General features: G+C 41.5%; 1 protein-coding gene across 10 annotated transcripts in view; it reads left to right on the top strand.

Moving 5' to 3' along the window:
• Positions 1-17,574, top strand: part of nf1a (neurofibromin 1a) — a 334,372-nt gene that overhangs the window by 91,451 nt on the left and 225,347 nt on the right. For all 10 annotated transcript variants that reach the window (XM_043718253.1, XM_043718251.1, XM_043718246.1 and 7 more), the window contains 3 exons: positions 10,319-10,442; positions 13,226-13,472; positions 17,013-17,086. In XM_043718253.1, coding sequence (XP_043574188.1) covers positions 10,319-10,442; positions 13,226-13,472; positions 17,013-17,086 — 445 coding nt within the window. The remainder of the gene's footprint in view (positions 1-10,318; positions 10,443-13,225; positions 13,473-17,012; positions 17,087-17,574) is intronic.

The raw sequence follows: 17,574 nt of genomic DNA, 5'->3' as shown, positions 1-17,574 counted from the left end.
ATTACAGCTGTACTGAGAGAGGATATTCCCAGAAATACATCCAGGGAAGTTATTTGGGTGGAGCTGAGAAATAAGAAAGGGATGATCACCTTATTGGGAGTGTATTATAGACCCCCTAACAGTCTGATAGAAATTGAGAAACAAACTTGTAAGGGGACATCAGCTGTCTGTAAGAATAATAGGGTGGTTATGGTAGGGGATTTTAACTTTCCAAACATAGACTGGGACTACCATAGTGTTAAGGGTTTAGATGGAGAGGAATTTCTTAAGTGTGTACAAGAAAATTTTCTGATTCAGTATGCGGATGTACCCGTTAGAGAAGAGGCAAAATTTGACCTACTCTTGGGAAATATGGTAGGGCAGGTGACTGAGGTTTCAGAAGGGGAGCACTTTGGGGTCAGCGACCATAATTCTATTAAAATAGTGATGGAAAAGGATAGACCAGATCTAAAAGTTGCAGTTCTAAATTGGAGGAAGGCCAATTTTGACGGTATTAGGCAAGAATTTTCAAAAGCTGATTGGGGGCAGATGTTCACAGGGAAAGGGACGGCTGGAAAATGGAAAGCCTTCAGAAATGAGATAACGAAAATCCAGAGAAAGTATATTCCTGTTAGGGTGAAAGGAAAGCAGAGAAAGTATATTCCTGTTAGGGTGAAAGGAAAGGCTAGTAGGCATAGGGAATGCTGGATGACTAAAGAACTTGAGGGTTTGGTTTAAAAAAAGAAGGACGCATATGTCCGATATAGACAGGAGAGATCGAGTGAATCCTTAGAGTATAAAAGCAGTAGGAGTATACTTGAGGGGAATGAGGAGGACAAAAAGGGGACATGAGATAGCTTTGGTTAATAGAGTTAAGGAGAATTCAAAGGGTTTTTATAAATACATTAAGGTCAAAAAGGTAACTAAGGAGAGAATAGGGCCCCTCAAAGATCAGCAAGGCAGCTTTTGTATAGAGCCGCAGAAACTGGGGGAGATACTAAATGAGTATTTTGCATTTGTGTTTACTGTGGAAAAGGACATGAAAGATATAGAATGTAGGGAAATAGATGGTGACATCTTGAAAAATGTCCAGATTACAGAGGAGGAAATGCTGGATGTTTTGAAATGCGTAAAGGTGAATAAATTCCCAGGACCTGATCAGGTGTACCCAAGAGCTCTGTGGGAAGCTGGGGAAGTGATTGCTGGGCCTGTTGCTGAGATGTTTGTATCATCGATAGTCACAGGTGAGATGTTGGAAGACTGGAGGTTGGCTGACGTGGTGCCACTGTTTAAGAAAGGTGGTAAGGACAAGCCAGGGAACTATAGACCAGTGAGCCTGACATCGGTGGTGGGAAGGAATCCTGAGGGACAGGATGTACATGTATTTGGAAAGGCAAGGACTGATTAGGGATAGTCAACATGGTTTTGTGCGTGGGAAATCATGTCTCACAAACTTGATTGACTTTTTTGAGGAAGTAACAAAGATGATTGACAAGGGCAAAGTGGTGGATGTGATCTATATGGACTTCAGTAAGGATTTCGACAAGGTTCCCCATGGGATTACTGGCTAGCAAGCTTAGATATCATGGAATACAGGGAGAAGGAGCAATCTGGACACAGAACTGTCTCAAAGGTAGAAGAAAGAGGGTGGTGGTCGAGGATTGTAGCCAGTGGAGTGCCACAAGAATTGTTGCTGCGTCCACTACTTTTTGTCATTTATATAACTGATTTAGATGCAAGCATAAGACATATATAGTTAGTAAGTTTGCAGATGACACCAAAATTGGAGGAATTGTGGATAGTGAAGAAGGTTACCTCTGATTACACCAGGATCTTGATCAGATGGCCAGTGGGGTGAGAAGTGGCAGATGGAGTTTAATTCAGATAATTGCGAGGTGCTGCATTTTGGGAAAGCAAATCTTAGCAGGACTTATACACTTAATGGTAAGGTCCTGGGGCGTGTTGCTGAACAAAGAGACCTTGGAGTGTAGGTTCATAGCTCCTAGAAAGGAGTCGTAGGTAGGTAGGATAGTGAAGGCAGCGTTTGGTATGTTTTACTTTATTGGTCAGAGTACTGAGTACAGGAGTTGGGAGGTCATGTTGTGGTTGTACAGGACATTGGTTAGGCCACTGTTGGAATATTGCGTGCAATTCTGGTCTCCTTATCGGGAAGATGTTGTGAAACTCGAAAGGGTTCAGAAAAGATTTACAAGGATGTTGCCAGGGTTGGAGGATTTGAGCTGTAGGGAGAGGCTGAATAGTTTGGGGCTGTTTTCCCTGGAGTGTCAGAGGCTGAAGGGTGACTTTATAGAGGTTTACAAAATTGAGGAGCATGGATAGGATAAATAGACAAAGTCTCTCTTCCTTGGGGTTGGGGAGTCCAGAACTAGAGGGCATAGGTTTAGGGTGAGAGGGGAAAGATATAAAAGAGACCTAAGGGGCAACTGTTTCACAGAGTGGTATGTGTATAGAATGAGCTGTCAGAGGAAGTGATGGTGGCTGGTATAATTACAACATTTAAAAGGCATTTGGATGGGGAGATGAATAGGAAAGGTTTGGAGGGTTATGGGCCGAGTGCTGGCAGGTGGGACTAGATTGGGTTGGGGATATCTGGTCAGCATGGACGGGTTGGACCCAAGGGTCTGCTTCAATGCTGTATGTCCTATGACTCTAATTGTCCTGCTCTTTCAATTATCTTTTGCTTTAGATGTGGAATGATAGCCATCTTATTTTCACATTTGACTCTACCTATATGTGGAGTGGATAAGAGGGTGCAGGTGCAGTTCTATGAGGAGGAATTTCCAGGATTTTGACTTGACTACACAAAAAGAATGATGTGTAATTCCAAGTTGGGATAGTGTGTGACTTGGGGAAATTATATATGGCGGTGTTTCAATGTGTCTGCTGTCCTTGTTCTTCTAGATGTTTTTAGATTACTTACAGTGTGGAAACAGGCCCTTCGGCTCAACAAGTCCACACCGACCCGCAAAAGCGCAACCCACCCATACTCCTACATTTACTCCTTCACCTAACACTACGGGCAATTTAGCATGGCCAATTCACCTGACCGGCACATCTTTGGACTGTGGGAGGAAACTGGAGCACCCGGAGGAAACCCACGCAGACACGGGGAGAATGTGTGGAGTTTGCACAATCAGTTGCCTGAGATGGGAATTGAACCCTGGTCTCTGGCGCTGTGAGGCAGCAGTGCCCCGTATTGTGGGTTTAGAAGATGATGACTGAGGGACCTTTGGCGAGTTGTTGCAATGCATCTTGTAGATAATACACATTGCTGTCACTGTGTTGGTAGTGAAGGGATTTAATGTTGAAATTGCTTTGTCTTGGCTGTTGTCAGCTGTCATGTTGTTGGAGCTGCATCTGTCAAGGAAGTGGAGGATATTCTTTTGTAATGCTGACTTGAGCCTGTGTACAGGCAGGTGGTGAACTAGTAGTTGCAGAAGGAGGCAGTGAGGAAGGTATGACCTTGGGATATTATCGCTGGACTGTTGATCCAGACACTCGGGTAATGTTCTGGGGACCCTGGTTCAAATCCCACCGTGGCAGATTGTTGAATTTTAATTCAGTTTAAAAAATCTGGAATTAAGCTTGAATGATCATGCATCCAATGCCAATTGTTGGAAAAACCCATCTGGTTTACTAATGTCCTTTAGGGAAGGAAATCTGTCCTCACCTGGTCTGGGAGAAAGTGAGAACTGCAGATGCTGGGGATCAGAGCTTAAAAATGTGTTGCTGGAAAAGCGCCGCAGGTCAGGCAGCATCAAAGGAGAAGGAGAATCGACGTTTCGGGCATAAGCCCTTGAAGAAGGGCTTATGCCCGAAACGTCGATTCTCCTTCTCCTTTGATGCTGCCTGACCTGCGCTTTTCCAGCAACACATTTTTAACCTCACCTGGTCTGGTCCATATGTGACTCCAGACTACAGCAATGTGGTTGATTGTTGATTGATTGTTCTCTGAGCCGAGCCAGTGACGATAAAATACCATGAATGAACAAAACCAAATTCTGTATATACAATGGGGTAAGTGTGTGGCTGGTCTGGAACACGTAGTGGTCATGACCTGTGTGGGAATGTGCAGGGCCTGGAGTAGGTGCAGTTGTGGGTGTTTGTGGCAAGTAGGGGCACAGTTTAATAGTTATCCAGGAGTTAGACTAAGTTTTCAATTGTCTTAACGTTTCCTGAATAACACTCTTTACCTAACTGGAGCAAAAGTGTTTGAAATTTCCATATAAAATGGATACTTTTGGAGGGGTCTAGGTGTAGGGAAATTTTCCAGCAGAATCTTCAATTTCCCAGACAATTACCTCAGAGGCTATTCTTTCAGTGGTTCTGCAGGGTCCCCATCAAATCTCTAATCTACAGTGCAGAAACAGTTATCTATGTCATAGAGATGTACAGCATGGAAACAGACCCTTTGGTCCAACTCATTAATGACAACCAGCTATCCCAACCTAATCTAGTCCCACTTGCCAGCAACCGGCCCATATCCCTCCAAACCTTTCCTATTCATATACCCACCCAGATGCCTTTTTAAATGTTGCAATTGTACTAGCTACCTCCACTTCCTTTGGCAGTTCATTCCATACTCTTACCACCCTCTGCGTGAAAAAGTTACTCCTTGGGTCCCTTTTATATTTTTCCCCTCTCACCCTAAACCTATGCCCTCTAGTTCTGGACTCCCCCGCCCCAGAGAAAAGACTTTGTCTACTTATTCTATCCATGTCCCTCATGATTTTATAAACCTCTATAAGGTCAGCCCTCTGCCTCCAACGCTCCAGGTAAAACAGCCATATCCTATTCAACCTCTCCCTGTAACTCAAATCTTCCAATCCTGGCAACATGCTTGTAAATCTTTTCTGAATCCTTTCAAGTTTCACAACATCCTTCCGATAGGATGGAGACCAGAATTGTGCACACTATTCCAAAAGTGGCCTAACCAAAGTTCTGTACGGCCACAACCTGACACCTCAACTTCTTTTACTCAGTGCTCTGACCAATCAAGGAAAGCATACCAAGCGCCGCCTTCACTATCCTATCTGCCTGCACCTCAACTTTCAAGGAACAATGAACCTGCACTCGAAAGTCTCTTTGTTCACCAACCCTCCTCAGGCCCTTACCATTAAGTGTATAAATGCTGCTCTGATTTGCCTTTCCAAAATGCAGCAGCTCGCATTGATCTAAATTAAACTTCATCTTAAACTTCATTCATGGGTGCATTGACCCATCTGATCAAGATCCAGTTGTAATCTGAGCTAACCTTCTTCACTGTCCACTGCACCTCCAATTTTGGTGTCATCTGCAAACTTAGTAACTATACCTGTTATGCTCACGTCTAAGTCATATATAAATTATAAGTATTGGACCCAGCATTGATCCTTGTGGCACTCCACTGGTCACAGGCCTCCAGTTTGAAAAACAACCTTCCAACACCACCCTCTGTCTTCGATCTTTGAGCCAGTTCTGCATCCAAGTGGCGAGTTCTCGCGTATTCAATAAGATCTAGCCTTGTTAACCAGTGTCCTCTGGGAAATCTTGTCGAACGCCTTACTGAAGTCCATATAGATCACATCTACCGCTTTGCCCTCCTCAATCCTCTTTGTTACTTCTTTAAAAAACTCAATCAAGTTTGTGAGACATTTCCCACGCGCAAAGACATGTTGACTATCCCTAATCAGTCCTTGCCTTTCCAAATACATGTACATCCTGTCCCTCAGGATTTCCTCCAACAACTTGCCCACCACTGATGTCAGGCTCACTGGTTTTTAGTTCTCTGGCTTGCTCTTACCACCTTTCTTTAATCATGGCACCACGTTAGGCAACCTACAGTCTTCTAGCACCTCACCTGTGATTATCGATGATACAAATATCTCAGCAAGGGGCCCAGCAGTCGCTTCCCTACCTTTCCCACAGAGTTCTTGGGTACACCTGATCAGGTCCTGGAGATTTATCCACTTGTGTGCACTTCAAGGCATCCTGCAGCACCACCTCTATTATATGGACATTGCTCAATATGTCACTGTTATGTTCTTTTCCCAAAGTTTCACACACTAGATGCAATTTACACATGCCAACTTCTGCAAACAGTTAAAGTTTATTAAAGCTTCTACAAGCTAGGTGACCCCTTTTGACCCTGTTCGCAGGCAAGCGAAGTTGGGTCAAAGTGAGGTCCTGCTCAAAGAAAACACATCGCCTTTATGCAGGTCAGTTGGCCATGGCTACGAATGCTTTGGCCACTCCCCCACAGTCAAGACAACCCCCAGTTACTCACTTTCACATGTTACCCCAGGTACAATGGCAAGGTGAGATCATCCTCAGAGATAATGCAAATGCTAATGCCCTAATCTTGGGGAGTCATCATACAAATTTCCTGACTGTGATTCCCCAAGACAATGTAGATGTGCAGAGAGACATTTGCATTTCATCTTTTAACGTTGCATCACCATCTATTTACCTACATTCCATATCTTCCATGTCCTTCTCCACAGTAAACACTGATGCAAAATACTCACTTAGTATCTCCTCCATTTTCTGCGGCTCTATACAAAAGCTGCCTTGCTGATCTTTGAGGAGCCCTATTCTCTCCTTAGTTACCTTTTTGTCCTTAATGTATTTATAAAAACCCTTTGGATTCTCCTTATTTCTATTAACCAAAGCTATCTCATGTCTCCTTTTTTGCCCTCCTCATTCCCCTCTTAAGTATACTCCTACTGTCTTTGTACTCTTCTAAGGATTCACTCGATCTCTCCTGTCTATATCTGACATTTGCGTCCTTCGTTTTCTTAACCAAACCCTCAATTTCTTTAGTCATCCAGCATTCCCTATACCTCCCAGCCTTTCCTTTCACCCTAACAGGAATATATTTTCTCTGGATTTTCATTATCTCATTTCAAGGCTTTCCATTTTCCAGCTGCCCCTTTCCCTGCGAACATCTGCCCCCAATCAGCTTTTGAAAGTTCTTGCCTAATACAGTCAAAGTTTGCCTTTCTCCATTTAGAACTGCAACTTTTAGATCTGGTCTATCCTTTTCTATCACTATTTTAAATCTAATAGAATTATGATCGCTGGCCCCAAAGTGCTCCCCCACTGACACCTCAGTCACCTGCCCTACCTTATTTCCCAAGAGTAGATCAAATTTTACACCTTCTCTAGTAGGTACACCCACATAATGAATCAGAAAGATTTGTACACAGTAAACAAATTCCTCTCCATCTAAATCGTTAATACTATGGCAGTCCCAGTCTATGTTTGGAAACTGAAAATCCCCTGCCAAAACTACCCTATTATTCTTACAGATATCCTTCCAAATTTGTTAGGCAATTTCTCTCTGACTATTAGGGGTCTATAACACAATCCCAATAAGGTGATCATCCCTTTCTTATTTCTCAGTTGCACCCAGATAACTTCCCTGGATGTATATCTGGGAATATTCTCCCTCGGTACAGCTGTAATGCTATTCCTTATCAAAAATGCCACTCCCCCTCCTCCCTTGCCTCCCTTTCTGTCTTTGTTGTAGCATTAGTATCCTGGAACATGAAGCTGCCAGTCGTGTCCATCCCTAAGCCATGTTGCTGTAACAGATATGATATTCCAGTCCCATGTTCTTCACCATGGCCTCAGTTCATCTAGCTTCCCTTTTAGGCTCCTTGCATTGAAATAAATGCAATTTAATTTATCAGTCCTACCTTGTTCTCTGTTTTGTTTCTGACTGTTTAACTTCTTTTCTCAACCGTACCAGCCTCAGATTGATTTTTTTTCTCACTATCTCCCTGGGTCCCCACCACCACCTTCCTAGTTTATGTCCTACCGAACAGCTCGAGCAAATCTCTCTGCCAGCATATTCGTCCCCTTCCAATTCAGGTACAATCTCTCCTTCCTGTGCAGGTCACTGCTATGCCAGAAGAGATTCCAATGATCCAAAAATGCGAATCCTTCTCCCATACACCAGTTCCTCAGTGCCTTGTAGTCACCTGCTCAGTTCTCCTGTTCCTACCCTTGCAAGCTCGTAGCACCAGGAGTAATCCAGATATTCCTACTCTCAAAGACCTCCTTTTTAAATTCCTGCCCAAGTCTCTCTATTCTCCCTTCAGGATCTCATCATTTTCTCTTCCTGTCATTGGTTCCAATGTGTACAATGACCTCCTGCTGGGCACCCTCCACCTTGAGGACACTCTGCACTCTCTCTGAGACATTCTTGACCCTGACACCAGGGAAGCAACACACCATTCTGATTTTTCGCTGCTGGCCACAAAAATGTCTGTCTGTGCCTCAGACAAGAGAGTCCCCTAACACAATCGATATCTTGGAACCCGACGTACCCCTCATTGCATTAGAGGCAGTCTCCATACCAAATGCTTGGCTGTTTGTGCTACATCCCCCTGAAAATCTATCCCCCCTTACGTTTTCCAAAACAGCATACTTGTTTGAAATGAGGATAGCCACAGAAGACTCCTGCACTACCTGCCTACCTTTCTTAGCTTTCCTGCAGTTAACCCATCTATGTGACTATCTGCAACTTTTCTCCCTTCCTATAACTGCCATCCATCCCACCCCCAGCTCTTGTAAATTCCTCATTGCCTCTAACTGTCTCTCCAACTGATCCATTTGATCTGATAGGACTCTCAACCAATGGCATTTATTGCAGATATAATCCTCAGTAACACACAAACTCTCACATCCAACAAGAAGAGTATATCACTCTCCTAAGGACCATTTTTGCTTTGTCCAATCTGCAGACCCAGAAAATAGCCCCATATTATTTTTCTCCAAAACCCTGCTCCAGGCTAACTTGATACTTATGGCTTCTATTTTTAAGTTTAATCAAGAGGCATACCTCAAGTTTTAAAAAAAAAAATTCAATGATCTCTTTTAAAGATGCCATCTAGATATTTCATGTTTGTGGACTTAAGTTCCTTTTCCTCCACAGTCCTTCAAAACCAAAGTCCTCCAAGCAATATTAAAAACAGTGTCTTCATAACAGTTGTCTTTTGCACTGAAATACTGGGATCCCCCATTCTTGAAGATGGTGTTTTTTAACTTTGCATTCTGTTAGTTTAAGTGTCTACCACCATTCATGACTGGATGTGACAGGACTGCAGCGCTTAAATCTGATCCATTGATTGTTTGATTGTTTTGCTTTGTCTGATGTACACTGCCCCGCTGTTTGGCAACCAAGTTGTCACCATTATTAGTAATTGGTCCTTGCAGTTTTTGATGTGTAATCTGCTACGTCTTCAGGGATAAGTTTGGAATATTTTTTCAACATTATCTGTCCTCCCCTGGAATTGTGGCCATATCAGATTCGAGAAATTGGGACCAAGAGGGAAGAATGTTTTTGGCCATTTTGGCACAGTGTCCAAAGCATCAAAGTTGGTTATGAGCTGGCTTTAAAAAGTATTTGTTAGGTAGTTTTCCAGCATATCAAGACTTTCAGGCAACTGTTGCCTTTGTGTGTAATCACAGTTGGTGAGATGCATTGTTTGTCTTGCTTGTTGTGCCATAAAAGACTATGAGGACCATTCCCCACACTCCCAACTTCCTGTCATCCACTTGAAGCTGGCCCTACTGTGATCAAGAAGCTCCTGAATCCATAGTTCAAGAAATCATAGCATGAGAGCTTATTCATCATGCCAATCCTCAGAGAGGGGGAGACAAGGTACTTAGAATTTGAGGAAATCATTTCTCATTTTAACACAATGTAGCTTTCACAGTAAAACTCTGCTTAATGAATGCATTCCAGTGTATCTAATCAGTTCACATACGTTTAGAACAATTGTTTTGTGTATGTCTTTCATGACACAGCTTGCAAGGAACAGAAATTGTTTCTTGCATTGATGGAAACTAGTTTTAGCTGCAAAAATCAAACTTGTCCTTGTGCAATTTTATTCTTTCAGACTTTGGAAGTATTTAATCCAGCCCAGCTAAAGGAACTGACCTGTTTCGGGTGCACTTTCCATTTTTAACCTGCCTGGCAACTTTGAGGCAGTGGTTACAGTTCAGTTCAGTTCAAGTCTAGAAGTTGTCCTCCAGATTTAACTGAAAGAAGGAGATATAATTTGTGAATAGCAAACTTGCTGTTCCCTTTCAATTCTCAGATGGTCAAGAAAAATCAAGTTTCAGGTTACACTGGACATCCTGAAAGGGTGAACTTTTGTAATGGATTGTTGAAGAAGTTATACCAACTTCAATTATGGTCCTGCCAACCCCCACAATTTCTGTATTTTTAAGTTTTCTTCTCTGATGAACCGTCATGCTTCCATCCACAACTGCCAGCTATCTCACAAACTTTACCTTGTTTATGATAAGTTTTGCTTTGTGTTGACAGCTCTCAGGTTCTATTTTTCATCTGTAAGAAATTGATCGCTCATCAGATGCTGAACAGCACAGAGATTCTTAAGTGGTTGCGGGAGATTCTAATCTGTCGGAATAAGTTTCTGCTGAAGAATAAGGTAGTGTTAAACCTCAGAAATTCCTATGTGGCACTTGTGAAAAATTGAACATCTGTTTTAAAAGATAGAAATCTTTAGTGAGAAAACTTACTTGTTTCCTCCTCCAGAATAAATATTACCTGAACAGCTCAAAGACAATGATATTTTTGAGGTATAAATACCATGCAAGTATGGTCATTTTGCATGAAATCTTCACTTACAGCCAATACCCAGGAGTGCTCTTCTTTTGCTGTGTCAATTGCCATGCAACTTTGAATAGGTGGAGTATATTACTTCACACTGTTCAGCACAAAGGGTGCTTGCAGAATATGAATGGTGGTGCTTGCTCATCCTTCACCCCTATTGGTTTCCAGTTTTTCTCTTTCACTGCCCTTTCCCTGATGGGTTCCAGTGTCAGTTGCTCATCCTGCATGATGAATAGCATTAACAATGTCCCTATGCCTCTTCTACCTCCACTTTTAAAACAAGAAACTGCTTCAAACTATATCCCCCTGACATAAATAAAACAAAGAACTGCAGATGCTGCAATCTGAAATGCAAACATTGCTGGAGAAACTGTGTGTGTCTGGCAGGATTTGTCAGGGAAAGCAGAGCTAACGTTTCAAATCCAGTTCTGAAGAATGATCATTGGACTTGAAATGTTAACTCTGCTTTTTCTCTGCAGGTGCTGGCAGACCTGCTGAGTTTTGCCTGCAATTTGTTTTTGATCCCTCTAACCACAGTATTGGTCATCATTTTCAACTTCCTTATGAAGGAGGAAGATTGCCATAGATTGTGTGAAACTTGCTCGTCAACGGCATGATAATATCGTGAATAAAAGGGTCGAGACTATTTATTCCATAACAAACATAAACTGATGTTAACTTAATTTGGAATGAGTTAAAAGTTGAAAAATGGGTTCATTTGAGGGTAATTATTACGTTTTTACACACAAATATAGGACACAAAGTATGCCAACTGCAATGTGAAGATAATGTTTTACAGCTTTGTATGCTTGTGATTTTCAGTTTGCTTTCTGTACAGGATTGTGAAACCTTCTGAAGGATAAGATATGTGATCATTTAATTTATGAAATTTTTATTTGCTTCATTATGGCTGAAAAATGAAAATTTGGTTTTTTAAATGAAATTTAATGAGCAGTTAGCTATTCTGCATTTACACCATTTTATTGTAGTTCTAAAACATTTCAGTACATTTCCTGTACAATTGATTACTTTGTAGTATATTGACTGTGCCAAGTGCAATAAAAGGCAAAGTCATTTCAGGTGTCCCTGTATCATTTTGTTTTGTCCTTTTTAAGAGTAGATGGTAACTCTTTGCTAACTGGGTACCACAGTAGCTTGTTGCAAGAGATCAGTTATTCTAATTTATTTCATCCTGAAGTCATTACATAGCCATATTCTGCTGACGGGAGGACCAACCCATTAAAGAATATCTGTGGGGCATTGTCAGCCCAATGTGAAATGGTTAACCAGAGAGGAGGACTGGGGGCTAATGTGCTGAGGTGCATTCTTTCCTGTCTCCTCTCATTCTGCCTCAATCCTTCTTCCAATTGCCCTGCATACATTGGCAAAGTTGTTTCCTGACGGTGTTATTTCAAAATTTTGCTTGTATTGAATCCTAATTTAATCTATTAGACCATTGTTGGGTGACAGATGTAAAGTTTCACCTGCAAATATTTATGGATATTTGTAATATTTTTCAATATAAAAACTGTAATACAAGTAAAAACTGGAATTGAAATACTCTCTGCCACCTAAGTACCTCAATGTAGTGGTATAGAAGTCTTTCTTCTGTTAACATTTCTTGAGTGAAGGTGCTAATCAATTATTTCCACAAGGCAAGCAATTTGGAAGCATGCTGGTGATTCTTCATATGGGATGTCTCAGTTTCAAACAGTCTAGATTGATTAAGCCAACTAACAGTTAAATATTTAATGATAAAGCAATGCATATATTTTCACTCCAAGTTGTGGTCTATGATTCTTGTTGTTCATTGCTTTCTGTTGCATGAAGTAATTTGTTTTTGAATGTGTTGATGGGCAAAGTAATTTTTTGACATGTTACATGGTTGAAGAGCCCCTTCTTAAGTGTGTTTTGCGCTGTTGAGATGACAGTTAAGATTGACACCATTTGAGAAATGCTGAATGCAATTGTGCCAAATTCTATTCTGCAGTGTTGTAAAATGGACAGAGAGGGATTTGCTCATGTAATTGACCATTTGTGAGGTAGCAGTATTGGTCCAGACCCGAGCTGTAAAAGTCTGCTAGTTGGAGATTTATCTGATGAATTTTGAATTTTTTTTTTATAAATCATCATTACTTTTTGCAGACTGATGCTTTTACAAACAATCCTAAGGTATTAAAAGAATGAAAGCACTTCAGTCTTCTTGAGTCATGAATCTGAATTCTTAAGTACTTAAGTCATGAAATGGAAGAATTACTTAAGTATCTAAGGACAAAACTAAATTTTTATGCTTCGATTGAAGTATGCATTTTAAGGAGATGATGATTTGAGTAGCTTGACTATGTAATCTGATTTAGGGAGGCTAAGAGTACTCTTGTGTTGCTGCGTTTATACATAATCGGCCTTGTAATCTTATGAACAGATGCATCATAACATGACTGGAATGTAAACAATCTTAGGATATTATCTAAAAGATATCACCAGTTTTAACAAAAGGCAAGTCCACATATCACAGAAATAATTGAGTTTATAAAATGTAAAAATTATCTTGTCAGTTGGGCAACTAATTATTTGGTAAACTCTATTTTCTGAATGCAGGAGAACGCCACACTTGGCAGTGGAATTCCCATCTGTCGTCAAGCACAGACAAAGCTTGAAGTGGCTCTGTATATGTTCCTGTGGAGTCCAGATATTGAAGCTGTCCTTGTGTCCATGTCATGTTTTCGGCACCTCTGTGAGGAAGCTGATATCAGGTGTGGAGTTGATGATGTGCCTGTCCAGAGCATCCTGCCGAATTATAATACTTTCATGGAGTTTGCTTCAGTCAGCAACATGATGTCAACGGGTAACTACTCATGAATTTTGTGACTTCTTACCCAGAATGTTGCTTAATGCACTTGCGTTTATACTCACTCTTACTTTCCAAATAACTTGCAGTAAAATTTGAGAGCTTTTATGGTGACCAGTCTTGGATCTTTTGGCATTATATAATGTGCTATCTTTAAAGTAGCATTTTGGGCAGTAAGGCAAGAATGGGGATTCATACTTAAGGCTTAAACTGGAAGGGATTGTGAATAGTTTAGATTAGATTACTTAGTGTGGCAACAGGCCCTTCGGCCCAACAAGTCCACACCGACCCCCTGAAGAGCAACCCACCCAAACCCATTCCCCTACATTTACCCCTTCACCTAACACTATGAGCAATTCTGCATGTCCAATTCACCTACTCTGCACATTTTTGGACTGTGGGAGGAAACCGGAGCACCTGGAGGAAACCTATGCAGACACTGGGAGAACGTGCAAACTCCACACAGACCGTTGCCTGAGGTGGGAATTGAACCGCGTCTCTAGCGCTGTGCCGCCCAAAATACCTTTCTTTATTTTACTTCAAGTAATTCCTTCTCCTCCTCTCCCCATCCCACTGGTTTTCTAAGTTTTGGCTTGGTGAAATTTGGAGAGAAAAGTGACATCAGATGGCAAACTGTGCATCATGTTTTCTCTGAATGGAATGAGTACGGCATAAAGGAAACTCTTGGATAGTGTACAGGATGTTTTACACTTCCCAATAATTTGTTGTTACATGGAATCATACAGTACATGGAGTCTGTACCACTGAATTTGAAAAGGGAAGGAACAACCCTATTGAATTCATGCAAACAAGGAAATGTAGCTAAGATTAATAGGGAAGATGTAACTTGAATTTTCAAAAGTCCCCCTCATGAGATGCCAAATTGTAGAGTCATAACTAAAATTAGAGCATGTGGCATTGGAATGAGTAGTCAAAGGGTTGGTTACAGAACTGAAAATGAAGAACGGACTCCAATTTGGCAAAATGTTGCAAATAATGTTTTATAGATGTTAATGGTGAGATTACTGTGGTCCACAACAATGTAAATGACTTCAACTTGGGAATCAGAAATGCAAGTTCAAAATTTGTGCCTGATGTTAAATTGGTAAATATTTCAAAAAAGAAAATAAACATGAAGCCTAAACGTGTAATTGACAAATTAATTTCAGTCTTGGTCTTAAGTACATTTTACTGGATTGAAAAATGAGATTATGTAGTTAGAGGAAAGGAATCGAGGAGTAGTTAGAAGTAAATCACAAAAAGATGAACAGTTTAAAGCCTATCCTATAAAATAGGAAAGCAATCATTGGTATTCATTTCTAGAAAAAACAATTTGTAAAGTAAGGAAGCTATTTGAAATCTGTATCTAGTCTTGGTTACACTACAGATGGGAAGTTGTATGTGGTTGTGTTGGCGTTACTGTGAAAAGGATACAGAAAGTCTGCAAAATGAGAAAAGATTCATCCAAATGATATTGGAAAGGGGTAAATATAGCTAGCAACAAAGGCTGACCAGTTTAGTGTTCTTTCCTTAGAAAATAAGTCACTACAAGGGGGTGACCTGGGAACGTCTTGGAAGATTTTGAAAATGTTCAATGGAATAGGTATCAAGATCTGATATATTCCTAATATGAGAGCAACCAAAGCTGGGGGCCACAAGTCGAGGCAGTGATTGTGAAATCAAATGGAGAATTTAGGAGAAACTTGGATTTGATAGGATGCAAAAATTGCTATTTTCAGCAGTAGTTGAGTGAATAGCATCGATATGTTATGGAAAAGCTAGATCAACATATGGTGAAACAATAGACTTTTGTTCAGTGATAGGGTTAAATGAAAATGAGCTGTGCGTTTGTGTTGATTCTAAGAGGTAACAAGGGCAATTTGAGTCAAATGTGTGTGTGCTGTAGCCTCAAAATAACACCAAACTTAAAAGAGCAGCCCTAGTCTTGCAACATCACTATTTTCCCTTTGAGCAGTTCCTAATTAGATCATTTTGAAAATTCCAAATTATTTTTCCTATGGACTTGCGTTGAGAAGGCAATGGCTTACACCTTGCAGCATAATTATTGAGGGGACTGCTTGTCTATTCTGGATTTTGTTCAGGGTCCTGATGTGAAAGAAAAGCATCATAAAGCCCAAGTAAACCATATTTTAATATCATTTGATCAGATTGTCTTAATTTTTAAAGTGATTTTCTCTTGTGACACTAGGTTTTGTTTGAAAATGTACATGTTGGCAGCACGACATCTTTTATTTATTTACTTCCAATGTAAATGGTCTGTATCTTAAAACGAACAAAAATGTTGTGGTTCTGTTCGCCGAGCTGGAAGCTTTTGTTGCAAACGTTTCGTCCCCTGGCTAGGCGACATCATCAGTGCTTGGGAGCCTCCTGCGAAGCACTTCTTTTATGTTTCCTCCGGTGTTTATAGTGGTCTGTCCCTGCCACTTCCGGTTGTCAGTTTCAGCTGTCCGCTGTAGTGGTTGGTATATTGGGTCCAGGTCGATGTGTTTGTTGATGGAGTTTGTGGATGAGTGCCATGCCTCTAGGAATTCCCTGGCTGTTCTCTGTCTGGCTTGCCCTATGATAGTAGTGTTGTCCCAGTCGAATTCATGTTGCTTGTTGTCTGCGTGTGTGGCTACTAAGGATAGCTGGTCGTGTCGTTTCGTGGCTAGTTGATGTTCATGTATGCGGATTGTTAGCTGTCTTCCTGTTTGTCCTATATAGTGTTTTGTGAAGTCCTTGCATGGTATTTTGTACACTACATTCGTCTTGCTCATGTTGGGTATCAGGTCCTTCGTTCTGGTGAGTTGTTGTCTGAGCGTGGCTGTTGGTTTGAGTGCCGTAGGGACAGACCACTATAAACACCGGAGGAAACATCAAAGAAGCGTTTCGCAGGAGGCTCCCAAGCACTGATTATGTCGCCTAGCCAGGGGACGAAACGTTTGCAACAAAAACTTCCAGCTCGGCGAACAGAACCACAACAACGAGCATCTGAGCTACAAATCTTCGCACAAAAGTGCTTGTCACAGAAGCTCCCAGTAGCTAAACTACAATGTTCTACCTGTTCTACCTATGGGCGGCACGGTGGCACAGTGGTTAGCACTGTTGCCTCACAGCGCCAGAGACCCGGGTTCAATTCTCGACTCAGACGACTGACTGTGTGGAGTTTGCACATTCTCCCCGTGTCTGCTTGGGCTTCCTCCGGCTGCTCCGGTTTCCTCCCACAGTCCAAAGATGTGCAGGTTAGGTGAATTGGCCATGCTAAATTGCCCGTAGTGTTAGGTGAAGGGGTGAAATGTAGGGGAATGGGTCTGGGTTGGTTGCGCTTTGGCGAGTCAGTGTGGACTTGTTGGGCTGAAGGGCCTTTTTCCACACTGTAATCCAATCTCTAAGTAATCTAATCATTTCATTTGCCAAGAATCAGCTTTAAAGTAGTCATTAAAACAGATCTGGTCAATGCTGATGACTAATGTGCGTTTTTTTGTTTTCTTGATTGATCCTTTGTTCTCATGTACTCAAAATGATATTAAACAATAGGACGCGCAGCTCTTCAGAAACGGGTGATGGCGTTACTGAGGAGGATAGAACATCCAACAGCAGGAAACACTGAGGTAAATTTTCAAATGTTCCTTTACGTGGTATTGGTAATGTAGGTTGTCTTTTTCCAATGTGTGCATTTCAGCAGAAGAACAAATTTTAACTTGTGTTTGAAGGTGCTGTGTATACATTATTTGCTGAAAAATTAGATCATTTAGCTTTCTATTAAAGACGCATACAGTTGGTAACAGTTTGAGTCCATTTGACTCCTGATCCATTGCTTGGTCAAGATTAGGGTGGTGCTGGAAAAGCACAGCAGGTCAGATAGCATCCAAGGAGCAGGAAAATCAATGTTTCGGGCAAAAGCCTTTCATCAGGAATGAGGCAGGGAACCTCCAGGGTGGAGAGATAAATGGGAGCGGGTGGGGCTGAGGAGAGGTAGCTGAAAGTGCAATAGGTGGATGGAGGGGGGGGGGATGAAGGCGATAGGTCAGAGGGGAGAGGGTGGAGCAGATAGATGGGAAGGAGGATTGGCAGGTAGCACAGGTCAGGAGGATGGGGC

Source organism: Chiloscyllium plagiosum, chromosome 28 (assembly GCF_004010195.1).
Source record: "Chiloscyllium plagiosum isolate BGI_BamShark_2017 chromosome 28, ASM401019v2, whole genome shotgun sequence".
Classification (NCBI taxonomy): domain Eukaryota; kingdom Metazoa; phylum Chordata; class Chondrichthyes; order Orectolobiformes; family Hemiscylliidae; genus Chiloscyllium; species Chiloscyllium plagiosum.
The sequence above is the reverse complement of the archived record's forward strand: the minus strand, read 5'-3'. Positions and strand labels throughout refer to the sequence as shown.